General features: G+C 37.3%; 1 protein-coding gene across 3 annotated transcripts in view; it reads right to left on the bottom strand.

The window, feature by feature from the left end:
• Window positions 1-26,133, bottom strand: part of DHX9 (DExH-box helicase 9) — a 46,386-nt gene extending 20,253 nt beyond the window's left edge. The window contains exons 1-14 of one of the 3 annotated variants that reach the window (XM_019737204.3): window positions 25,981-26,133; window positions 23,286-23,418; window positions 22,517-22,657; window positions 15,410-15,524; window positions 14,194-14,399; window positions 13,142-13,290; window positions 10,399-10,445; window positions 8,474-8,610; window positions 8,067-8,156; window positions 7,780-7,941; window positions 7,561-7,638; window positions 6,824-7,015; window positions 1,814-1,955; window positions 1,334-1,416 (exon numbers count right to left, since the gene is read on the bottom strand). In XM_019737204.3, coding sequence (XP_019592763.3) covers window positions 1,334-1,416; window positions 1,814-1,955; window positions 6,824-7,015; window positions 7,561-7,638; window positions 7,780-7,941; window positions 8,067-8,156; window positions 8,474-8,610; window positions 10,399-10,445; window positions 13,142-13,290; window positions 14,194-14,399; window positions 15,410-15,524; window positions 22,517-22,657; window positions 23,286-23,396 — 1,653 coding nt within the window. In that variant the 5' untranslated portion in view covers window positions 23,397-23,418; window positions 25,981-26,133. Of the gene's footprint in view, window positions 1-1,333; window positions 1,417-1,813; window positions 1,956-6,823; window positions 7,016-7,560; window positions 7,639-7,779; window positions 7,942-8,066; window positions 8,157-8,473; window positions 8,611-10,398; window positions 10,446-11,608; window positions 11,739-13,141; window positions 13,291-14,193; window positions 14,400-15,409; window positions 15,525-22,516; window positions 22,658-23,285; window positions 23,419-25,980 lie in introns of those variants that run through there. The other 2 variants (XM_019737280.3, XM_019737354.3) reach the window with 2 other exon arrangements.
• Between the last annotated feature and the right edge of the window lie 877 nt (window positions 26,134-27,010).

Below are 27,010 nucleotides of genomic sequence, written 5' to 3'. Positions count from 1 at the left end.
ATTAGAACTGCATTCAAACTGTGGATCAACCTGGGAGAATTGACATCTATGTGATATTAGACCATGAACATGATCTGGTCTTTTTCAGCATTTTGCAAAAGTTTTATTTTTCTATAGAAGTCCTGCATGTCTTTTTGTTGAATTTTTAGGCACTTCACATTCTGAGCACTGCAATGTTATCTTTTCAGTTGTTTTCTAGCTGTTTGTTTGTAATATATACAATGCAACAGACTTTTATAAACTAACCTTTTATTCAGCCACATTGTTAATTTTTCCTATTCTATTACTTATAATAATTGGTCTACAAGTTCTTTTGGTTTTTCCCCTGCAAAGTGACAAATTTAGATAAGGTTCATCTGCAAGAGAACATAAAATGTTTCCGCAAAGGTATTTTTCTATTTTTCACTGTGAATAATAAACATAGACCTGACAATCTTTCAAGGCAAGTTGACCAAAACTACTTAAACTCTAAGAATATTGGTATGGTACCATACTAGAAAAGACAATCTTGAAATATTTAATTTTGATTAATTAGGAAAAAAACAAAGCTTTCAAGAGATTCTGAATGACAAAAACAGGAAAAATTTTACCCTACTGAATAAATTTCTGATGTAAAAAGTCATCTGATAAACCATCCAAACTTTCTTACTTGCTTTAGCTCAACCAAAAAGGTCAAAGTTTTGCCAAAACCAAAGATGATTAAAAAGAACAGCTATAAAAGTATTTTCTAGAGGAGGAACTCTAACAAGCGTTTTAAGCAGTAAAAGCTGGTAACAATTTGAATGACATACTATCCAATTATGGTATCAATTTTCAAATTACATAATTATTATCTAAGTTAATTCTAGACAAGTTTTGCCAAGGACCAAATGAGGGAAAGGTACAAAATAAATTTTAGTTTCTCCTTAATTCTGGCACGATCATCAACAGCTGAAAAGATTAGAGCTGCAAACATCCGAAAGACATCTTTAATTATATTACATTTAAAAATTATAAAATTTACTGCCGATAAGCCTCCATTTCAATGAGAAACTGTATTACAATCATTAGTTCCATTACTGAATTATGCTAGCTCTTTGTGATCACTGCAACTATACTTACGTCACAGTAAGAGATCTTTACTTTTAGAATTCTGTGAATTTAACAAAGAAAACAGAGTAATTTTAACAGGCTAGCTAATAAAGATGTCCAACATCTTAGTGACTGAAGTTCAGGGTTTTGACAGAAGATGTAAGCAGAGGGCAAAGAAAAAATAAAGCAGACATTCTATTTTGGTTTCTTTTTATTCAGAATATTAGTATTAGCACCTTACCATAATGCTCAAGTTACTTACATTTATGTCTCTTTCATGTATTTCATCTACAATTACATGACTGATTCCTCGAATGCCTGCTTCTAACTTTCTTAGGAGGACACCTTTAAAAGAAAACCAGAGCAACAACTGGAGAAGAGTTTCTATGTTGATTAAAGTAGGGAGGATAGAAAAGTGCAGAGAAACAAATTTCTGGACAATCAATTCTGCTGTAACTGCGATAACCTCAGGAAACTGTATCAGGAAGATGTAACTCTAGTAACCTGATTTTATTTTCTCTAAGCTACAACAACCAGCAGGTATATCATGCTCTCCATTGGGGGGGGGGGGGGGGGGGGATGGGCAGGGAGGAAACCTGCCCAAAGTTCTATTTAAACAAGAATTCTGAGACTGACTCCCTGATTTATTATTTCCAGTCATTCTGTGCTGTTACCAAGTTTTCTTCAAAAACACCACACTATAAACCCCAAATGAAAGACCAAAATAAAGCACAGTACTGACCGACAGTACAAAACAGTATGCTGGCATGAGGGCGGGGAAGTACAGACTCAAATCGAACACTGTAGCCACAGCTTTTCCCAGGCTCTTCTCCTCTCTCGTATGCAACTCGCTCTGCCACAGAAACGGCACTGATTCTCCTGGGCTGAGATGAAAAAAAAGAAAACAAGACTTAAAAGCTATAAAATTATAGTTACACTTGTTTATCAGGGTTAATTATTTTAATAAATGTGTCCCACTGCCACCTCAGTATCAACAGAAACAATAATAGTAATGATATCTTTAGGAAGCTCCAAAATTCATTAAAAAAAATCAGGACAAAAAAATTACCACGTAATTCTATGGTAGACACTTTTATAGAAAATAAAATTTCTTCACCACTGGCCTAAACCCTTAATGATATTCAGAGTGATTTTCCTGTAAAGAATGGGGCAGAACACACATGGTGAGCTTATTTTAACTGCCTGCAACAGTGAAGGCACACATTAAAAAAATGACTTAACTGAGACGTATGGGTATTAGCAAGGTGAACAATCTTTCATTGCCATATCTACTGTGGCCACCTCTCATTCATTTATTACCTCATAAAGTATTTATAGCATATTTGCATCAGGTGCCACAGAAGATGCTAGAGATAAGAAACTGAATGAAATCACTCGTTTTTGATGAATTTACACAGCAGGGGAAACTGAGTATATATTACCGTTTCCGGCAATAAATATGATCAGCCCTAAGGGGAGTACTATAGGTTAATGGTCTAAGTGTTGGAAAACATTCTGAAGCATTCCCTATTTTCTAACTATACAAAACAATATTTATTTGGTGGATATTATGTCCTAAAGGTATAGCTATGGAGGCACATGAAGATTTATAAAAACTGAATGCTTCTAAGTTGCCTTGAATTTGATTGTGTCACAAAGTTCCTGATCACAGGTTGGATTTTAGTTCCTTGAGAAAATGTTTTCTGAGTTAAGTACCTATATGAAGATATTCCAGGTTGACATGACTATTTAAGAAATCAGAGGCTCAATCTTGAAAAAACAAAAAATACCATTAACTTCACTAGAACTATCAATATCCTTTGAACTAATACAAAGCACGATTTATGAATTTCTACATCCCTAATACAAGAATCCGTTAGGGGATGGGGCTCATAACAAACACAGGTAAGTGTAGAGTCACCTGTTCACAGTTACACTGTCCATAAAGAGAAGGAATGAAAAGATGCCTTCTTCAACATACTGTGAACTTCCCTGAGCTTACATTCTCGTTGGTGTATGTGCCTTGACTTGCTGAACTAGACTAGCTTTTAACCACCAGTACTTGGCAACTCACTAACCCTGAAGAAAAGTGCTACTGAAGAACGGAACTCTGTATTTGTCCATCAAGAGAATAGTTGCGTTAAGGGTCCAAAGTTTTCTGGACCCTTCAAGAAGTCTTTGCATTCTATAAACAAGTGAATGCTCAAAGCTACTGTTATCCCCTTCCTCTTTTATCTTTCCTACAGTTTTTAGCATTTCTAGTAAGCAGTGGCTTCTAGAAGAACTTAAAACCTATTAGGGGGGCAGCCAGATGGCTCAGCTGGTTAGAGCGCGAGCTCTCAACAAGGTTGCTGGCTCAATTCCCACATGGGATGTTGGGCTGCGCCCCCTGCAACTAAAGATTGAAAACGGCAACTGGACTTGGTGCTGAGCTTCGCCCTCCACAACTAGATTGAAGGACGACGACTTGGAGCTGATGGGCCCTGGAGAAACACAGTGTTCCCCAATAACAGTAACAAAAAAAACCTATTAGGATACTTGACTCCTCTGAGGTGTATTTGTATGCTACTACTGGGTACACAGGGGTTCCTTTTACCACCTTGGGGGCTATCATTTTCTAGTTTCTAGCCTTCTAAAATGAAATGGGCAGGAGACGGCACATTCCCTAAGTAGTATCTATTTTAGTTCTTAACTCTAATGCCCTCCCAAACACCTCTGTCTTAAGAGACTCAAGGAAGACACCCATGATAGAGGGTATTACAAATTAACATGAGGTGCTAAAACAACTATTTTCAGGAGCCCGATCAGCTAAATTTACTTGAGTAGGAACAGAAAACATCAATATCAAGATGACTATTCAAACAGCAAACAGATGACCCTGCCTTCTCCTTCCCATCTTTTGTAAGCTTCTCTGATTTATCAACTTCCAGTTTCAACAGCTCTGACTTTAAAACAAACAAAAATACATTTAAGATACACACTAAAAAGAGAAGCGCTTTCTTCATTCACAATTAATTCAATTGGAAATCAGTGTGACTTTTCCTGAGGGGAGTATAACAAAGTACAGGAGAGCTAAAATACGCATACCATTTGATCCAACAACTCCACATCTAGGACTTCATTCCAAATGAAATAATCAAACGAGTATATAAAGTGTATATACAAGTATGTTCATCCTGGCATACGTAATATCAAAATCTTTAAAAAAAACAACAACCCATCATTTAAGAATAAAGGGTATATGCATAAAATGGAAGATTACGAAGTCATGAAGAAATTATGTGGTTGCTCTAATACCATATTATGCTGTTACATAATGAGGACAGGTGAAGATGATGCACATGTAATGTATGTACATTACAATCTGAAAAGATGAAGACCAAGAGTAAAATTATTACTTCTGGATGGTGGGATCCTGAGTGGGTTTTGGTTTCTTTTAAAATTTACTTTTCTAATTTTTTTCCTATGGCTATATATTCCTTTTATAGTCAGAAAAAAGCAACTAAAAATAACTGAATTCTCATAAATATTCACAAGATAAACATTCTGTATAGAATACTGCTTAATGTAAGACTACTAATGAATGTTTAAACACTTCTCAGACTGCTTATCACCTGAGAGCCTAACGAATTGCTCTACTTATTCCCTTTTCCCTTGATCTTCTGTGCTTCAATAATTGTTTTACATACTTTCCCACAGTGAATAAATACAGGGCAAGTTTCCCCAGTAAAACATCACCTTCTATGTACACCTTCAGGGCTACCTTTCCACATATGGCTTACCTGTTCCTTTCTTAATTATTTTAGAGTATACTGAAATAGTCTATATTCTGCAAATGACTATAAAGGAGAATCAAGGCTCTGGAGACCTCCAGAATAATCACAATTAACATCTGTAAAACATAACAGCAAATATCATGACTGCATATACTATTTTATTTGTGCTTCAGAACACGAGTGAGACTATCTTTCATTCTGATTAAAAAACAAGCTCAGAGAAGTTATTCTGCCTAAATTCATAGAAATGACTTTAGATGTTAATACAAATTTTCTTTACCCCCAATCTAGTCCTTTTCCTAGTTATTTTCCTCTTATTGTTATAGCTTCATGTTGCATTTGGATTATTAAATGTTAAAACTAACACAATAACTGATTTAAATGAAATTAGTAAGTAGTGGTTATCAAAACAAGGGATAACATCAAGTCCTTTCAACATAACACTTCAAATTATCCTCCAAGATATGAGCTTTTCTTTACATTTTCATTCCACTTATGAGGTGTGATCAAAATATATGGTGAATGTTTAAATTTTTTAAAAAATTACTACAGTAAGACACATTGCCATTAATCCCCCTCAAAATACTCTGCCTCACTTCGAACACACTTATCCCATCATTCTTGCCACTTTCTAAAGTAGTTCTGGAAGTCCTCTTCCGTGAGTCTTTACTTCATCCTCCATCATGACAACGTTCTGTGTCACACATCGCTTCTGGTACGGCAATATCTGTTAAATAAAAACATTACATTGTGTCTTCATCCACCTTATTCACCGGATCCGGCACCTTAAGACTTCCGGCTCTTCCCCAAAGTCAAAATGACCATGAAAGGAAAACATTTTAAATCAATTCAGGACATCGAGGCAGCCATGACAGCACAACTAAAGACACTCAAGAAAGAGGATTTCCAGAACTGCTTCAGAAAGTGGCAAGAATGATGGGATAAGTGTGTTCGAAGCGAGGAGGAGTATCTTGAGGAGGATTCATGGCAATGTGTCTTTTACTGTAATAATTTTTTTTAATTTAAACATTTACTGCATTTGTTTTTAATCACACCTCACGCGTTTATCTTTTTCTCTGTAGTATCTTATTCTCTTGCCCAGAGTCGTGCTTTAGTCATAGGTGGTTTTAAGGGATTACCTCTTCTTTACAGTTTATGTGTGTTCACTTCAACTGAAACAGCTAACATTTACCGAGTACTGAGATCACTATGTGCCAGACTCTGGGCAAAACTTTCCATACCACAGGCAGATGAAGATCAGTCCCAAACTGCTCTTTGGCGATTCTAGGATGCGCCTCTTTTATGTACCCCTCTTGACATTTATCCAGAACTGTAATAATGTCTCTTATCTTAGTCATCAACTGAAAGGGCACAGGTCCCAGAACCGCACCTGTTTCTCATCTGGTATTCAAATACAGTTATAGAACTAGGCTGCAACAGAATGATTTCTAAGGCACCAGACATCACAAACACATTTGGCTCCACGTTCTCTATTTTCTGAGTTCTCATCTTATGAGAGACAGCTATATCCTGAAATGATGGCATGAAATAAGCATTAGTAAGCTGGCCATTATGTTTTGCTAGCTTGCCTACTCTTGCTTTGACTGGTTTTCACTGATTATCATTAGGTGATAAGATGGACAGGACCAAGATTTGGATGTGGACCTCAGGATGAAGTACTCTCAGTATGTTTGATTCTAGGCCCAAAGACTCTCTCTAGCCCAGAGAAAACAATCCCCACATGGTTCAGTTTAGCTTATCAGTGAAGGACACTGGAGATTAGAACAAGACTTAATTTCTTTTTATGTTTTGTTTTTAAATTTTAGGGGGCCTAGTGCTCTACCGCTTTCAGAACCTTCTGTGGCTACAAAGGAGGAGCTGATCAAAGAATTAGGAATAGTCTGGCCCCTAGGTGTTTCCACCTTCAAACTCTATCTACACCAGACACACACCTAGCAAGTTGGCTTACGACTTACCTGAGTTACCACAACATTACACTCTGCGGCTCGGTCATTCTGGATAAAGTCATCTAGAATAAACTGGGGAACTTGTGTAGTTTTACCACATCCAGTCGCGCCTCGGATAATGACAACTGAATTGTTACTAATTGCTTCCAGGATCTCACTTTCAAATTTCTTCACAGGTAGTGAATCTCTCTCCTGAAAGATCTGTATTAGAAAAATTACACTTCAGTCAGATTTCTACCAACATATACATTAGAAGGAATTGTCTTAATGCTAAAACAAATTTGCCATCTCTATAAAAACTTATTACTTTCCACTGGCTTAGTATCCAAAACATACTTTTTCATAAAAGAATACATACATTTGTCTCTCTAATAGAATTGTCCCTTCTCACTAAATTTCTGAAGTATCTATCTAGTGGCCTTGTCCACACCTTAATTTTCCCCCTTTCTCCCTGAACATTGCATCTACATGTCCTTTCTTTTGATGTTTCAATGTTGTTTTTTAAAGAAAAGAAACCCCTGGAAAACATCAAAAAGAGTTACTACCCCAAATATCACTACTGCAGGTAACTAATAATCCCAGGCCCTTCACTCACAACTACTACCCTTAGTGGTAACTAAGGTCAGCAGTTTGGTAAACACCTTTGATGTTCCTCCCTAGAAAGGGCAAAATACATTATTCACTGTCCTTTTGCCCATATCTAGAATGTTCTGAAGATCTGGGCACTACATACTTCACAGACTTACAGCTTGCAAATCCTGATCCTGATCCAACTGGTACATTAATTCATTCTTGAGGTCCATGCTTATTTGTTCTGGAGTAGCCTGTACAATGGGAAGGCGACAGTCAAACAAAAGCACATAACTCATCTTCAAACTGAATCTGTTTTTTATCCAGACAGCCTAATGAAATATACTCAAAAGTGAAATACAAGAGTCTGATCTCAAAAACAATGTTGCACTCACATAAGCCAGGGGCCCCTCATCAATGTTGCTGCTAGTCCAAGGATTCCAGTTGGATTGAGGCGGTGACCAAGGAACTACACCCATTTGGGTTTTTCGCTGAGATGGCTCAAAGTGAGCCAGTTTGCCAAGGTTGAGTACAACAGGCACAGAAGGATCATCAGGCTATTAAAAAAACAAAAAACAAACAAACAAAAAAAGAAAAACAAAATAACCACCAATACCAGTTGCTTGCTTGTCTGACTAGAGAATTTCTATACAAAGGTGAACTTAAATAACTGTATGCTTACTGGGGGCCGGATTTCAAGATTGAGCTCATGAACGGTGTTTTGCAGCTGATTCTCTAGATCTTGAGAGAGGTTAACTTTGTAAGGCTCCATCTAGAGAAAAATGATGACCCATGAAAATCATGTAACATACATATAAGCACTAGTCTAATCTACTATTGCAGGGTTAAGTGTATGTGGTCGACACTATAATATTTAAGCCAACAATTAGTTCCCTTCTGTGAAAGAATTACTCAATGATTACTACCCACTGTAAACACAGCAATCAGCCAGATACAGATGATTAGTAGGGCCATTTCCATTTCTTAAGGTAATACTCCTAGAACCACAAATTATTCTTTAGCCAAATACTAAAATAGCTACATTGAATTTTACGATATCTCTCTGGGCTACTAAGTCTAAAGACTCACTGTCTCTCCTTCTTTCTTCTTCGTAAGTCCAGAGTAAGCTTCAATCACTCCAAGATGGTAGAGTTGTCTGATAAGTGACAGGGCACAGGACTGTGCTGCCAGTTTTTTATTTGATCCATGCTCACGTGCAAATATCCCTATAATTTAAGGTCAGGATTACCAAAAACAGAAGAATAACTCATCTAAGTAAAGAAACACCTTATTTCATAAGCAACTAGGGGTTTAGGTACAAAAGCCACCCTAAAATCAGAGTAAATCCTGGGTTCTATGTTCTTTTTCATTCTAATTGCTAACCAAAAGCAATTCCATATTAGCGTATCAACTAAGTAACCATCTTGATTATAGGCTGATACTAACACACAAATCATCACTATAAAAGCAAATAACGTATTTCAACAAAAGTTGCATTAACATCCTTTGAGATTAAAATGGGGAAGAAAACAGTTTAACTTCTGAAAAGCAAAAGGTCAAAAGGCAAAATAATCAAAAGAATACAAATCAGTCCAAAGCGGTCACGCAGACCAGGGAGTAGTATTCTTCTTCTACAAAAAGTCAGATAATACATTATTTTAGGCTTTGTAGATCCAACTACTCAACTATTCACAACTACTTGTATTCAACTCTGCCTTTAAAGCTTGAAACCACCTAGAGACAATACTTAACTAGGGTTTGACAAACTACAGACCCAGGAATGAAGAATGGCTTTTATGTTGTTAGAGTTGTACAAATACGACAAAAATAAGTGTTATATATGTGACCCATAAAGCTTAAAATATTTATGATCTGGCCCTTTACAGACGTTTGCTATCCCAACATAAACAAATGAGTGTAGCTGTGTTCCAATAAAACTTTGTAAGACAGATAGTGGGTTGTATTTGGTCGGAGAGCTGTAGTTTGCTGAGCCCTACACATTAGACTGAAGCTAGCAGTTGCTCGTACTTAAAGAAAAAGCTAATAGAAAGTTTCCTCTCCTTTCCTTCCTTCAATATCTTCAGTTTCAGGAGAGATGACATAAAGCAAGAAGGGGCAGGCAGAGACAGCTTCGTGCCTAACTAGGCCATTTAGTCTAATTCTGATGGTCAGGTCACTGGGCTCACAGAAGTTGGACTGTCTTTATCCTCTTCCCTTAATATCCTATCCCCTCAAAATGACTTATTTTTAAGGTCTAGGATAAAAAATTCAACATCATCTCCTGATGATTCATTCAAAAGTTTCATTCTATCAGGAAAGTCCTTCATATACGAAATTTAAAACATTAGTTTTACTGCAGAATTCTCAAACTGGAAAGAACCTTAGGGCATTTCTCTCAATCAGCAGATAACTGAATCCCAGTGATACAAGGTGTGATTTATTCAAAGTCACAAAACCTGTTAGTGACAAAACCAGGTACACAGAGCTAGTTCATTATCATTTAAGCACAATACATTATCTGCTGTAAACTTACTAAGAATAAAGAATACACGTGTATCTTTGCCTTCTTACTTCCTGAATAACCCCATTCTAGTCTGTTTCCTCAGGATAACTTTCTCACCTTTTCTTCTTGACTGTATGGCCTTTGAGTTACATATATTCACCTTTAATCCTATCATCCAATTGACTCCTTTCTAAATTTCACCTAGCTAGTTTTACTTAAACTGAAAGAACGCCTTTATGGAGAAAGATTAAAAAAAAAGTTTTCAAGTTCCTTACTACCATCTCCTTACCCATTGAAACATAACACTAGCATGATCTTTTTTTCACAGGCAAACTGGGAAAATAGGCTCTCTACTTCATATAATTACTAATATTCTAAAATATCCTAGATGCTACCTATATCATATACTCTTTCAATTAACAAAGCTTATATGCATACGTGGCTCAATACTCTAATGTGAATGTTACTCCACTGAACAAGGCTCAAGAGCACGGGAAGCAGTAACACTTACTTCTGCCCAGCTGCTTGATATAAATGGTCATTTCTGCAATAAAGCTCCTGTAACAACACATACAAACAAGGTTAGGAATTTCACTGTTAGAAATTACTAAATCTAGGACTCCCAAATCAGGCAGGCTTTCCAACTTCTTAGGCAAATCACAACAAAAGAAAACATTGCAAACATTTACTTCTGCTCAATCCTAGAACAAATGAAATATGTAAACTCTAAATAATGTACAAATGGCACAAGACTGCTATAACCAAAGCTGATGAGCGAATTTTTCATGGAAAGAAAATGTCAGGGTTTTAGATTCTATATTTACTTAATCTTATTCCAAAGGTTGTACTCTGAATAGTTAGAGCACATTCACTAAAAGGAATTTTCCACTTAGCTTAGAGCCAAGAAATGAAATAGGACCAAAGCTCTTTAAACGATACCGTGTTTCCCGAAAATAAGACCTAGCCAGAACATCAGCTCTAATGCATCTTTTGGAGCAAAAATTAATATAAGACCCGGTCTTACTTTGATGTAAGTCTTATATCAAAATAAGACCAGGTATAATATAATATACTGGTTTTCATATCATATCATATCATATCATATCATATCATATCATATCATATCATACTGGGTCTTATATAAGAGAGGGAAAAGGAAAGAAAATATACTGGGCTTTATATAACATAAGACCAGGTCTTATATTAAGTTTTGCTCCAAAGGACGCATTAGAGCTGATGGTCTGGCTAGGTCTTATTTTTGGGGAAACACAGTAGTTGTGATTATTTTAAGATTCTTTTGCATGGGCCACCCACTAATGACTTCAGTCTGTTAAGATAAGCTAAATTATATGCATGCACGCACACATATGCATGGACATATGAACACTGCATATATGAGTGGCTCCTGAGGCAGGGGTATCTGCCTACAGTTGGAAGCTGCCCTTGAAAAAAGAAATTTAGCTTATTTATATCACATTGACTTAAATCAGGTCCTGGAGAACAAAGCATTTTTGAAAATTATAGCTAAAATTGCTAGCAGATTGTAGGGAATGATTGAGGTTTTAACAAGAGAATAACTACCGTTTGACAATTATGCTTTCTGATCCTTGCATTGCTCAGGTACATTCTAACCTTGACTTTGTGCTGTGAATAAAAGGTTAGATGAGGCTTAAGGAAAAAAACAAATGTTAGACTCCTTCCTATATCTCTTGTGAACTGACCTTCAGGCACAGCGGCTTCAGGGGTCAAAGGCCACTGACTTTCAGGGGAACAACATCCACCCTTTCCTTAATGACACTGATGCCAGTATGTTTCTCAGCCAGGCTTAAAGTCAATCTCATTCTCCTCCACCTGGGGGAACAGCGACACCAGAAATCAGTTTACAATCGTTTCCCATGTGATTGCTTAGTTCAGCCTAAGCAGCAGCACATGTCTGTATGAACGAGACCTCTGGTGTTGCTGTCTGTTGTGCCTTTAAATAAAGGACGTTCAAGGAGCCAGGCGGTCCTGCAGCTCCCCCCCCCAAACTGTCTCAGCCTCCCTGATTATCATCACATCCTGAATTCTTCAACTCCTTGTATCAGACGTCAGTACAATACTGACACCACAAAACATTTACAACAACTAGCTGCAGACACACTTTCGTTATCTGTCTGTTCTTAGTCACCCGGTGCTACTGAGCCCAAGCAGTTCAGAAGGACATAATATGAAAGGAAAATCACCAACCACTGCATCTTTCCTTTACACTCACAGAGGATTTTAAAGTCTGACATCAGAACTACATATTTGAGAATTCAGGATTCAACCAAACGGTGGGAAGGAGGGGGAACATGCTCTGAATGATCAATTTGACCAGTGTCAGTTTTATTTTAGTAATAATTATTTTAAGGTTGCCAGATGCACCCAAGGGAGAATACTTTGATTTTCAAGGAAAATATTTTTAACATATTTTGAACAATTTCATATAAGGACAGCAAACTGAATCATCCAGGTTTCCATTATAACCTTCCCTCCCTTCCAATAAAAATACAGTGCCCCCAGAAGAGTCTAATCCATCTGAGCTTTCCTGGGAGTAATAATTACTACACCCTGGAATGCTCTCAGGAAGAACAGCAAGCAGGCTGAGAAACATACTGTCACTGTTACAACAACCTCCCTGTATGTTCAGTTTTATAAATTTAACAGAATAAAGGTAGACTAATTTAACTCACAAAGACTGAGGCTGTTCAGCTTTACAATAAGCCCTCAAAACTTCAACAACAGTATTCTTGAGAGCTGGCAACTTTCAAAGCTGGAGGGAAATTTGGATTTAGATGTAATGCAATCTACCCCCGAGACTCTAAAACTTAAGTGTCTAACTTGACCCATTAAAGAAATAATCATTACAACTGCCTCTAACAATACTGCAGTGAATAAACTCATCACTTCTGGCAGATTTTTAAGGCAATTATGGACAAACCACCACGTGTGGCTGTGATTTTTGCCTTTCACATTTAAATGAGGCCCTTAAAAGTCCAGCAACACAAACAGATTTTTGCAAAACAACTTCACCAGCTAAAATCATACATAAGTGCAAATCATGATAAACTGCACATTAACAAATCAATGACAATTATTCTTGAGCAAAGTAATATATCTGCTTCTTACAACTCAAACCAAAGCTAATTCACAAACTGAACCAGATACATACAAAAATAGAACAATGAATATCCAAAACAACCCTAACTTACTATCAAAGAGTGAAACAAGCAAACCTGTTGTGATCAGGACCCACTTGGGTGTACTTATATTCTCCTTGGATCTTTTCTTTTTGGAAATATTGGTTCAGACGAGCCTTAGCATTTTCCAAGGTCCAATTTCCATGAAGCCCAGCATTTAAATCCACTTCTTCTGATTCTAGAGTCTGTTGAAGCAATGAAAATTGTTTGGCTGCGCTAATTTTAGTTATGAATGTTTAAGGCACAGAAATTTCTAACAATGCCTTCTTTGTAACCCCCTTTATAATGCAAAAGCTCCTTTTAGTAATTTCTAATCCTAGTCAAAATTGAGCTGGAATTAGTTTATATTGTATCTGATGGTCCTATTGTATAAACAAGGTATTAGTTAAGGTACTGTATTTAAATTGTTCCTAAGAAACATTTGACAATTTTTTTTTTGGTGCTGGTTTTACTTTAAATATAGTAAGTAGGAAAATAAGTTGTCTTATCAAGGCATATTTACAATGAGTGCTCTCAAAATGAAATTTACTGAGGTAACTATATTTCCTACAAAGTAAAGGAGACCTTTTATTACAATTAGGAAAAAAACATCATTTTATATCATAAGCAATTCTAATGATCAGATTTAATGGGTAGCTTAGCTTTATGGTGTCATTTATGAACAAGTTGTCTCAAAACACCACTTAGGGGTGGCCAGATGGCTCAGCTGGTTAGAGCAGGAGCCCTGAACAACAGGGTTGCTGGTTCAATTCCCACATGGGCCAGTGAGCTGCGCTCTCCACAATTAAGAGTGAAGTAAAAGAGCTGATGCTCAGCTGAGCTGCTGGAGGCTGAATGGCTCAGTTGGTTAGAGCGCGAGCTCTCAACAACAAGGTTGCCAGTTCAATTCCCTCAAGGGATGGTGGGCTGCGCCCCCTGCAACTAAGACTGAAAACAGCAACTGGACTTGGAGCTGAGCTGCGCCCTCCACAACTAGATTGAAGGACGACGAGTTGGAGCTGATGGGCCCTGGAAAAACACACTTTTCCCCAATATTCCCCAATAGAAAAATTAAAAAAAAAAAAAAAATAACCACTTAAAAGAATCACCAAATTATCAAGTTGCAAATATCTTAAATCTTGCTGTGCACTAAGTCTTAGATCACATTCCCGAGATGTAACACAGGGTGATGACAGCCTCACCGCTTGTACTTCTTGTTCCTCCTTTCTTGAGTAATAATCCTTCAAGTTGGCTCCTCGATCCCAGGTAGGTCCAGGAGCACCACCACAAGAGGCCCCAACTCCAGAATTATTTTCTATTAAGGAAAAGGAAATGATTGTTTTCTTGATGAATCATATTGTAGAAAGATCCTGAATATTTTAAAGAATATTCCTAATTTAGCTTTTGGCATTCCATAATTAGAAATCCGAGGTGTCATTTATTTGGAAAGAGCCTGACATCTCCATGACTTGCCTGAAAAGTGTTAATTTTAAGTGTTACGTACGAGACTGTGAATGCTAACTCCACGGCAGGTATGCAGGGGAAGCTACCAGTAATGATCATAAATGACTTATAACCCAGCATGCACTCTCAATGTAGCTGTGTTTTTCAAGCTGTTACATATATAATAACTGATTAAATGATAAAACTGTTTCTTCACTAAATATGATCCTGGAAGAAAGCGGTCTGCTAGTGCTGGTGACGAAAATAAGAAGCTGAAAAGGTGTAAGAAAGTGATGAATCCTGATAAAAAAGCAGAGTAACTAAAGAGTTAATACTGACTGATCATTAACTCCACTACGTTTATTATGTGCTTAAAAAAAAACAACACTCCTCACAATCCTAAGCAGTAAATATTCCTGTTATTCTCATTCCATAAATACTGGATTTGAGACTTAAGTTGACCACATATCCTGATTAATCTACCCTACAGTGGGCATACCAATAAAAGCTTAGGTAATACATAGAATTCAGCAATGGCTGGGACCCATAAGGTAAACAAGCAAGCCTACAATGTATTTGGTAGTAGTAAGTCAGAAACAAGACAGGGCAAGAAATAAGACCCTTTAAACCAAAAGGTCTAGCCTGTGCAAATCTACTCAGAGATCAGTAATTAGTAAAAGCTAATGACAGCAAAGAATTAAACTATACACTTTATAAGAAGAATTACATGAGCTGGTGGTATTTGCAAATTTATGAGGGCCTTGGGATCGCTCTCAACATTAAGAGTTTACTGTCGTTATTTCTTTTTATCCAAGTGAGAGAAGTGATGACCAAGCAACACCGCACATAACTTATCCTCAGGCACATGTTCAAGTCCCTTACCTGTCTTGAGAGCCAGATGTGGAGGAAGAGGTCCCCCCCGGGTTGCTGGGAAACCTTCACCAGTAGCTGCTGTGGTGTCAGTTGCATCGGTAAGTGGGGGCAAAAGGAGTGCTTCCTTCAAGTGAAAAAGTCAAGGCAGTATCAGCAATTTCGCCTTCACAGGGACTAGTCAATTCTTTGATACTTAAAAGTGCTGTCCTTTCTCTCCTGATAATATTAACATCTGTGTTTTCACTGATTATAAAACTATTAAATTCTCATTTCAGGCAGAAAAAGATACAAGTAGTAAATATTACTCATAATTCTCCATCTAGAGAGTTTATATATAAATATGTACACAAATATAATTTTTCCATAAAAAGTAGAATCAGTTTATGCTGTATAGTTAATTTACTTTTTCCACTTAGTATCTTAATAAATACATTCAACATTCAATTAGTATTTTTTAGGAAGGAGCCTTCTACATGGCAGACATTGTTCTGGGTACTGAGGATAAAACAATGAACAACACAGACATGTCTGTACTCACAGCGATATTCAAATAGCTATATTCTAATTCTGTATTCATACAGAGCTAGACAATAATACAAGTCAAGTATGATACAATACTATAGAGAAAAAAAAAGCAAAGAAGACAAATAGGGACTGTGAGAGATCACTATTTAAATAAAGCAAACAGGGAAAGCCACATTCCTGAGGTGACATTTGAGAAAAGATATGAAGCACAAGTGAGGAGCCAACCAAGAGGGTATCTAGGTTTCCAGAGAGGAAACATAAAGTTCCAAGACAAATGCAAAATACTTTATACATGTTTTCTACTTCTTTAAATATGGATCTACATGAATTTTAATGACTTACTACTCCACTGTATGGATGTACTTATACATAAAGTATTAGGTTGGTGCAAAAGTAATTGCGGTTTAAAGGTTAAAAAGAACTGCAAAAACCGCAATTATTTTTGCACCAACCTATAGCAATGATTTGAAAGGACTTCTGATGGAGGTGAAAGAAAAGTGCCAAAGCAGGACTGCAACTGAACATCAAGAAGACAAAAATCATGACTACAGAAGAAATACACAACTTGAACATGGACAACCAAGAAAAGGAAACTGTTAAAAGATTTTGCTTACATTGGGGTTCAGTCATCAATTCAAATGAAGACCACAGTCAAGAAATCAAGAGAAGGCAGGAATGGAAGAATTAGGAAAGATCACTAAGAACAACCATGTGTCATTAGAGACGAAGGCTAAGATCACCCACACCCTTGTATTCCCAATTATTATGTATGGATGTGAAGTTGGACAGTGGAGAAGGCTGACGGGAAACAAATGATTCATCTGAAATACAGTGTCAGGGGAGAGCTCCACGGTTACGCTGGACAGCCAGAAAAACGAACAAGTGGATCCTAGAGCAAATTAAGCCTGAAACATCGCTGGAGGCAAAAGTGACAAAACTGAAGCTGTTCTAACTTCGGGCACAAAAGGAGAAGACAGGGTTCTTTGGAAAAGACAATAAGAATGCTGGGAAAACAGAAGGCAGCAGGAAAAGAGGAAGACCAAATGTGAGATGAGGAATCGACTCCATCAAAGAAGCCATAGGTATGAGTCCAGAGGAGCCGAGCAGGGCTGTGAGGACAGGACATGGAGATGTCATTCATTCATAGGAGTCGCCCGCAAGAAGTCAGAGCTGACTCAACAGCAGCACACACACGAGTTATACGTAACTCAAGCGATACCATGTTGATGGGTATTTAGATTGCAGCCAATCTTAAAAGAAATTATAAAATAACACGGCCATAAACTCTTTGTACTTTGGCTTTTCTTTTACAAAAAATTCGTAAAAGTGCAATTCCTGGGTTAAAAGGTACCAACACTTTAAATAGCACCATAATACTCCACAGGATACTGCCCAGCACTACATATATGGATCTGTTTTCCCACATCCTCTCCAAGTCTGGGAATTATAGAAAAATTTTACATCTTTACCAGTATTCATTTTGAATTTTGTTATAGCAACTTATTATTTTAATTTACATTTTCTTTGCCCATTACTCTATCTGGATATTCACTGTTCTCATTAATTTCTAAGAATTTAACATTTTAGTGCTATTCACTATTTGTCATACAAGTTGTAAAAAATTTGTCCATTTCCTTTTATTAATGCTACTTATTGCCCCAAAAGGTATTTTGCTAGTTTTTTGTAGTCAAATCTAGTTTCTGCCTTGTTCATTCTCCATAAAATGGCCTTTCTGATCCTGAGACATGTTCTGCATTATTTTCTAATGTATTTTGGTGGGTTTTTTTTCCCCATTTTGCAGCTGGTAGTGTGCCAATTTAGTTACTGTAATCTTAAAATAATTAAAATTCTTTATTAATAGGTGGTTGGATTGGCTAATACTTTCCACTTCAATTCTCTTTGGGTATTCTTCAGCAATTATATTTTTGCTAATTAACTTTTTTGTCTAATTTATCAAATAATGTTAAATTTATAGTTTACTCAGGGAGAACTGACTTCCCTATAATGAACTGACTGACATCTTACAATAACACAGCTTCCCATCCAGAAACACAATATGGCTCCTACATTTCACCACGTCTTCCATCTGTCTAGACAAATTCTCCATGGATATCTTGCGTTTCTCCAAGTCTTGCCTAAACATCTTCTCCAGGATGTTTGAACAGCAAATAACCTTGGAAGACAGAGATAATATCGTACTCCGGCATAGGTGGCAGATTTGTTTCCCAGGAGATTTGGGGACAAGGATGAACCCATGCAAACGTGATGCTAATGCTGCCTGCTATGCCATGAGTAATAACCTCCTTTGTCCCCAACTCAGAGTCTTGTGTCTTCTGCCGGCATCTATGAAACTGTGGCAGGCTGAATTGTTAGCTGTCAAGTACGTACAGTAAAATCTGACTCTTAAGAGTTCCTGACACTATGCCTCAGTAAAAACCTGTTGCATTGTTCTTACAGGTCGTATAAACTACACATTCTTAGGTTCTTTATAATTATTACTACTACAATGAATAGGAAAATTTTCCAATTAACTTTTTAATAGTTACACCTCATTTATTTCTCTTCGTACATTACATATTCCTTTTCTTTTTAGTTACTGCATTACACTGAGTAATAGTAATGACAGTGGACAGTTTGGCCTTGTTGAAATTCCCCTAGGGCAGTGCATCTCAAACTATTTGCAATAAAAAACTGGCTATGAGATTTTTCTCCTAACCCACTAGAAACAATTATTTTTGTAAAATACACCTAAAAATCAATTGCTACAAATATGAAATACACATACAAAATACAAGCCCAAGTTTTCTATTAGATTCAAAAAAAGTAAGATTCCTGTCACAATACTCTAGGTGTTTCTAAATGCTCACTCATTTTTATACTGACCTCACAAATTGTAACACTTTGAGCAGCTCTGCTTGAGGGCTCATTTTCAGTACAGTGTTTACTATTATTTTTAGATGATACTTTTAGCAAGTCAATGAAGCGTTTTTCTATTCCATTTCTTAAGTACTTTATTGGTAATAAGCATTTAATTTTGTGAAATGCTTTTTTAAAAATCTTTATTAAGTTGACCACTGAATAGCTATTTTTCTCTTGTAAAATCATTGCGTGAGGTAGTACGCAAGTTTGATTACAGGGTTTTACCTCAGATGTGCTAGAGATGTCATATAAGGTACGGTATTGTGTACCATATTACTTTCCTGAAATAAGAAAAATTCTGAATTCTCAAACGCATCTAATGACATGGATTTTAGTTTTTTGAAAAATTAGACCTGGAATGGACTATTTTATTTATCTTTTACAAAGAGCATTTTAAATGTTTACTTAAAACGTTTACTTTTCTTTTTGCTTTCTAATTCAGCAATTTCTGTTTTTCTTTATTAATTTCTTCCTATTTTATCTGTTCTATTTTCCTGAGCTGAAAGTTATTTGTGCATTCATTTAAAAAATAAAACAAAACTATTTATGTAGTAACAAAAGCATCTGAAGTCCCTTAAATAAATGACTACTCCTGTGGCTCTCTAGTGTTTGTTTGTTTAGGTTAATTTTTATAAGAGTTTATTTGAGCTAAACTGATGATGTATGCTCCCTGGCCTTCCAAAGTTTTGATATATACTGTCACCTAAACAGTCTGTAACTGCAATTTTTAATTTACATTTAGAACCAAGTGTTCAAACTTCCAAATGTTTAGTACATTGTTTTGGTCCCTCTGTTACTTTCTCACATTATCATTTTAGTGTTGCCAATACATACAGCAGCATTTCTAATGCTAAGTGGAGTGGTACACTGTGAACTGATGTTTCTCTTCTGCTTTCTTCCTTAAAGTTTATTCTGATATTAATATTTTTACTATCATTTTATTTTGCCTGATAAAGCTTTATTCATGTCATTATTTTCAGTATTTTTGATTGAAAGATTTCTTTATTGTATTCACATACAAGCAGCGCGTAACAGAAAGGTGCTGGAACTGCAAGAAGTACAGTATAGCGGAAACACAGAAAGTGAGGGAGAAAAGAGGAAATGCATAGTCAGAGCACTTAATGGAAAAGATCTGAGCATGTTAAAATGATAGCAATAAAAAGACAACAGGGTATTGTTTCTGGTACAGTCAAGAAAGCTCCTACAAGCCTGACCTTTCCATGGATAATATGAACTCTGGAGAAAAAAAATACCAAAGACCCCCAACAACTATCTGTAGGCACTAAAAAGTGAACAAAAGTGCTAACAGATTCTGAAAAGGATTTGAAATGAGAAAGCAAGGAACAGCAAAGGTGTAACATGTTTACTAGGGCTTTTGGCCCCAGGAAAGACTGTGTGAGGCGGCTAAAACTCCAATGGAAAACCTAGTCTTTCTGACCTAAAGTATCAGAGGATTAAGAGTTTGGTGAAACCAAAGCTGGTAGAAAGTGAGGAGGGAATCCTGGAAAGTAAAGAGGGAGGAAACTCAAATTCTGTGTATAAACTCTGCCCAAATCTCTGGCTAACCCTTGAACTACACATACACAGGACAGACTCCAAACCATTTAGTGAAGGATCAGAAAACTGAAGTGAGATTTGAGTTGTTACTCAAACGTAGTATTTACAGACTGAGTCCAACCAAATTAATTGCTTGACAATACAACAAAAGCAATACTCTTTGGAGAAACATTAGTCTCTATAACATAATGTTCGTAAAGCTCAGAATATAATCCAAGTTACTTGACATACAAAGAGGAAAAGGTAATCCAATTTCAACAGAAAATACAATCAACAGAGCCCAACTCTGAGATGACCTAGATGTTAGAATTAGTAGTCAAGGATTTTGAAGCAGATATTATGCTCTATACCCAATGAGATAAAGGAAATTCACCTTCATATTATGAACATATGCTTATAATGAATGAAAAAGCAAGAAATGCCACAAGGGAGAAAAAAGCTGAAAATTCTAGAAATGAAAAAAGGGAATATCTAAAATAAAAAATTCATTGGATGGACGTAAGAGCAAAATGGAATTGACAGAGAAAAAAAGCAGTGAATTTGTAGATAATCAATAGAAATCATCCAATAGAGAGAAAGCAGGAAATAAGAGCCTCAGGGACCTATGGGGTAACATCAAAAGATTTAACATACATGTTAACATAGGAGTCGCAGAAAAAGAAAAAAATGAAGCAGAATATTTGAAGAAATAATAGCCAAAGTTTCCCAAATTTGGCAAAACACATAAATTTAAAGATTCATGAACCTCAGCAAGCCCCAAGCAGGATAAGTATTAGGTTGGTGCAAAAGTAATTGCGGTCTTTGCAATTATTTTTAACCTTTTAAACTGCAATTACTTTTGCACCAACCTAATACAAAAGACAACCATACCTAGTCATATCATAGTCAAACCACAGAAACCAAATGTAAAGAAAAAAACGAAAGCAACCAAAGAAAATAACACATTACATATAGGGGGAAATGATTTTAGTTTGACTTCCCATCAGAAAACAATGGAAGACAATAAAACAATCTCTTAAAGAAGGAAAATGTCACCTCAGAATCCTATTACAGTGAATATATTATTCAAGAAAGAAGGTAAAATAACATTTTCCTATAAAAGGAAATTAAACAGAATTTGCCTCTGGCAGACCTACACTGCAAGACAAGAGGGGAAGACGCATAACATGTGGAGCAAATATCAGAGGTTTCAAATATTTGAAAGATATTTGCAATCTTGTTTTCACAGCCAGAAATAATCAATCATCAAGATCATCTAGTCCAGTATCTTCATTTTACAGATTGGCAAACCAATGTAATTTAAAATCCTATACTTATCTAGAGGTACAATATATTAGAAAGTCTCTTGACTTCTGGGTCAAAGCAATGAAATAAAATACACCGTGTACTTGTATTTTTGCCTTCATAATAAGCAAGGCAGCATACAAAAATTCAGTGAAAGTAAACTGTTAAAATTGGTACAGATATTATTTCTAAAGGTGTTATAAAACTGAATCTTTCATTTACATCACCTAAGAGATCTATACTTAAATCATAATGTTAATCTTTTTACAATGTCAACCATCCCTCTATTTTTGTGAAAATTGAAATTTTCATTTTTTAATTAAATGCGAAATAAAGTTTCTTTCTTAAAAACAGTACAAGAGAGGGGTCTTTGTTGCATACTTACATAATTACAATTAAAATAATCATGGTATCAAAACAGGAATATTTCATTGCATTTTCTCTGCTATATATGGAAGTGTCAATGGGAGCAAACATTGTGTCTTAAAATGTTACCGATTTTTATATTCTGTTTAAAATGTTATCTTTGGAAGTACACAGAACACAACAAGCCCTGAAAAATCAGTTTATGAATGAATGAAATACAGAAAACCGTAAGAAATACAGATTAAAAGAATTTCCCAAGCCCACAAGTTAGGTACATGATAAAAAAATCAAATTAAATCTTCAGGAACTCATCCCAGTGCTGAGAAAATACGATGCTAAGGTTCACTAGAGAACACATTAATATATTTGAAAACAACACTGAAAAATGATGACCGTGAGTCTCCATACATACTGGGTTAGCACAACCTTACCACACACCTCAAGTGCTTGGCCGTAAGTACTTACCCCACTAGATGGGACTTCTTCACTCTTTACTTCGTTTGTTCGAACCAAATAGTTAACAAAGTCCCTGGCAGCGTTACTCTGTGCATCTTTCTTATTGGTAGAGTTGCCCATGCCAATGTAATTATATCCTTCTACTCGAACCTAACAGTAAGGAAAAGGTTACTGAGATCCTAGGTAATTTGGGGGCTTAACAAATGTGTAATTCAATAGTCCATTAAGGGACAACAGCTAACTATTGGAGATATACTCCATAAACACACTGAAAATAACCACCTAAGAGAATTCATGGACTGGCTGTCTTATGAAAAAGCTTGAATTGTGTTGTCCAGTAATAAACTAATCCAAAAATAAGAATATTAATTTATATACTCAGATATTCTCATCTCATGTAACAGAATGTTCCACATTAGTAGCTGATTTTAACACCCAAGAACAAGCTCTCCATTTGTATTTATTTTAAGCACTCAGACTTAAAGCAATCAAGAACTGCTCTACTTTCTATAGGAATTAGTAAACTTTTCCAATCTGCATACAGGTACTACGGGAACTGAAGAAGACACATGCTCTAATTGGAATAATTTACCTACCAGATTGTTTTAAAAGTAATGCTCACTTAACAATAACGTATAATGATACAGAATAGCAGTCAAGTTACAACAAAAAACACTATCCAACCTGCAAAGCATTAACATTCCCAAATAGAAAACATTGTTTTTTAAGACCAAAATAAGCCTCAAAAATCACAAACATAAACTGTATTTTTTAGTACCTCACACATGAATTTCTGCCTGTTTTTGTTCCCCACGGCTCTAATTTCATAATTTGGAGACATCTTCCTTTTGCCACACCAGGCATGCAAAAAATTTTTAATATCACCCATGATTCCAGTGTCTTCTTCAGACCTAAGAAAACAAAAATTAGTTAAAAACACATTATTTATAAGAGTAAACACTGGAAATTACCAAGCTAGAAATAATCAATTGGAATTTACTGAAAATCTAAGTTAAGTACAGGATATTCTATCACACTGCTATTAAAATTGCCTATGAAGAAATTTTAATGATATAATTAGAAAGTCGATAACATGTTCAAGAAAAGGCAGATACAAAAGTACGATTTGAACTACATAAAAAGTATATATGCATAAATCAAGCCTGGAAAAGAAATATCCCCCAAAATGGTTATCTTTGGGTAACTACCAGTGACTTTTACCTTTTCTTAAAAAAATTTTATGCAAGGTCTCAGTTTTTACAACAGGCACCTTATGTGTTTTAACTCATTTAATCCTAACAATGGTAGACAACACTATGTAGCAGATATTATTATCGCCTTTTCACAAAGGAAGAAACTAGAGCACACAAAGTTTTCAAGTAACTGTAGAATCCTAAATTCAAACCCAAACTATTTATTATATTAAGAAATGATCATCCATCATTTTGTGTGTATACATCCAATAGTTTCTTCTCATTCTGATTATGTCTCCTAACAGTTCTCAAAATTGTAGTCCAAACACTTTAAGTATTCAATACTTCAACTGAAAACAGTACTCTACTAACTTAAATATTCTGTACAAAACTCTCCTTTGGGCCTTGTTATTTATTAAAATTTGAAGATATTAAGTTTTCTTGAAGTGCAACACACCATACTTACTTGTTGGCACTCTCACTCAACTCCCAGGTTAATAAAATACCAAAAATTATGAAGACTGTAAGTCCAAAATACGGGTCTAAATTATAAGATATCTGAGACTAAATTTAGAACCAGAGAAAACATGTTATGAATTTAATTTGCTTTGAAAAGAAACCCCATTACTAACATCAAACTTTTGTCTTCCATTAATGTTTAGTGCATTTTGTTAGCACCTAAATCTAATGTCATCAAACTGGACCCTAGCATAAACCTGTTTATCCTGTAATGACAGACTAACACTGGGGCCATCCTATTGATGGAAAAGCTGTGGAAAACTGACGATATCTATCTTTAAATTCCACCCCTGAATAATTAAAAAAAAAAGAAACAAGCCTTCAGGGTGAATAACATTAAATATGAAGGACTACACTATCAAATTTCTTCCTCCCTAGGTATGTAGTCTCATCTACCTCCATAATATTCAATATCATTTACATGCTAATGATGCCCAAATATATATATTGAAAATTCAGTCCTTTGTCTTTAAGCTCCAAAGTCAAGTTCATCTAAATGCAGCACTAACATACTCTTCGGAATGCTACCTTGGCATCGCAATCAAAACAGAATTTTAAATTTCCTTCCCAAACTTGTTCCTCCTCCCCGAAAGCCCAGTGTTCGCATCTCCCTAAGTGGTACCACCATCCACTAAGTTATTCATGTCACAGCTTGTGCGTCATCCACTCCGAGGTCCTCCGTAGCTATCCGCGTAGATAGAGCCTTTCCTAGGAGCCAGACAGCACCGTTGGAGAAAATCATCTACATGAACTATTTTACTTAATCCTTCCAACAACCGTAGAAAGCATTATTATTGTTACCCCTACTTTACAGGTGAGTAAACTGAGAGACTAATTTGCCCTAGAAGACAAAGTCCCTAGAACTGGGAGACGCAGAATGCCAAGCCAGGTGGTCTGACTGCTAATCTACTACGCAATTCTGCCTCCAAAACACGTCTTCTATCCATTCGTTTCTCTCCAGGTCCCCGCCACCACGACTGCACTCCTGGGGCAGAGCAATGGCGTCCTGAATGAGTCCCCCGTTGCCACTCTGGCCACCCTAAGATCCACTCTTCTCACAGCCCTTCCCATCACACTCCAGTCAATCACATGGCCTTTCAGTTTCTTTCCAATCTCTGCCTTGAAGCCTCACAATTCCCTTGTGCCTCTGCAGTTCTGCTTTGACTCTGCGACTTCACAGCTGAGCCGCACCGATCAGCTCCAAGGTCCATCTCCGAAGCGCCTTCCCTTTCCACCCTCCCTAAGGTAGCTCCCTCTTTACATAGCTTTTCATCGAAACCTGCAGTCGTTCGTTCTCCTATTATCTCCGACCCCCACGACAGCAGCCTCCGTAAGGGAGGGTCAAGGGCTACGCTTAATTTGTTCACAGCCCCATACACAGTGCCTGCAGGGCAGCGCCCAGGATTTGCGGCCTGAATGAATAAATGAAGGGCCCTCGGCGCGGGCGGCGGCACGGCGGGCTCCCCACCAGCCATTCACCCCATTGCTCTGAGCTGAGACAGCGCCACCGTCGCACGCAGGCCGGAGCAGGAAGTGGGGTTTGGCTGCTTCGAAGACGAGACTGGAAACTGCCGGGCGAAAGGTTTGGGGGCCGTGGCACCGCAGGCGTGGCGAGCACGCACCCCTCAATCCGGGACCCCGCACGGCTGCGCGCCCTTTCCCGCACCCGCCACCGCCGCCCGCGCTTCACAACAAAGCCCCGCTGCAGAGCCGCGGGCGCCCACGCCGCGCCAACGGGCAGTAAGGAAGTGTTGCCCCTACCAGCGTCCGCTGCCTGGTGCCCGAGAGCACAACCCTCTTAGGACCGTCCGTGGCTCCGGCCTTCCTCACACACTCCGGGCAAGCGAGCCTCAACTTGCAAGGAGGCGGCGGCAAAATGGCTTCGACGGCGGCGCCAGGGGGCGTGGCCAGTGCGCGTACGCAGGCGCAGAAAGAGCTTGGGCAGAGGGAGCCCCGAGGGAGGGGCGGGGCCGCGGCTCAGTAGCGGCGCGGAGCGTCCAGTCGCCAGGGAGATCCGCGGCGCCTCGCCTGCCCCGCCCCAGCCCGCTACTTCCGGTAGTGTGCTGGCTGCTTTGGCACATTTTTGGGAGTGGGGGTCTTGTACTATTTTGATGCAGCAAATTGTTCCGCAGCTTTTGTCATAGAGACTCCTAGTAGATGAGGTGCCCTTCGAAGTCAGAACTGGAAATCTGAAGTGCTAGATTTATAGCGTTGTTGTGATGATTCAATGAGATGGCACATGAAGGGCGCTTACTTAGTTCTGTACTCGGCACGGTGTTCAATAGGTGGTGTTGTAGTGATTCAGATACTCTAAATCGAACGTCTGATAAAGAAGTAAGCTCAGTAAAGGCAGGAACCCTGCCTGCCTGGCTCAGGCCACTCGTCACCGTGCTTGGTGCACCGTTAAGTGCTCAGTAAAAACTAATGAATGGTTAGAAACTGCAAAGTTGTTTTGTCCTAAACTGGAGATCCTTTTGTCTTCAGAGAGTTTGGAATAGTTTGTATCCTTAACTATTGTAGTAGTCACTGTTAAATTTTTGAACTCGTGTTTCCCATGAAAGCAGTACAAAATATTTCAAGTTGGGGTTGTTCAAGAAAATCCAGACTAATCAAGTTAACCTGGGCCCATCATACCTATCCATCCTTTTCACCTCTTTCATTACGTTTTTTTTCTTAACTATTCTAGCTCTTAGTGATCAATCCCTTTAGAACTGTTTCTCCTACAATCCAAATAACTCGGTTTAGCATTTACTCATTCTTTTATTTTCTTTCTTCAATGAAGAGTAAAATC

This window comes from Rhinolophus sinicus, chromosome 11 (assembly GCF_057876585.1).
Source record: "Rhinolophus sinicus isolate RSI-liver-muscle chromosome 11, RSI-T2T, whole genome shotgun sequence".
Classification (NCBI taxonomy): domain Eukaryota; kingdom Metazoa; phylum Chordata; class Mammalia; order Chiroptera; family Rhinolophidae; genus Rhinolophus; species Rhinolophus sinicus.
This window is presented reverse-complemented; position numbering and strand designations above follow the sequence as displayed.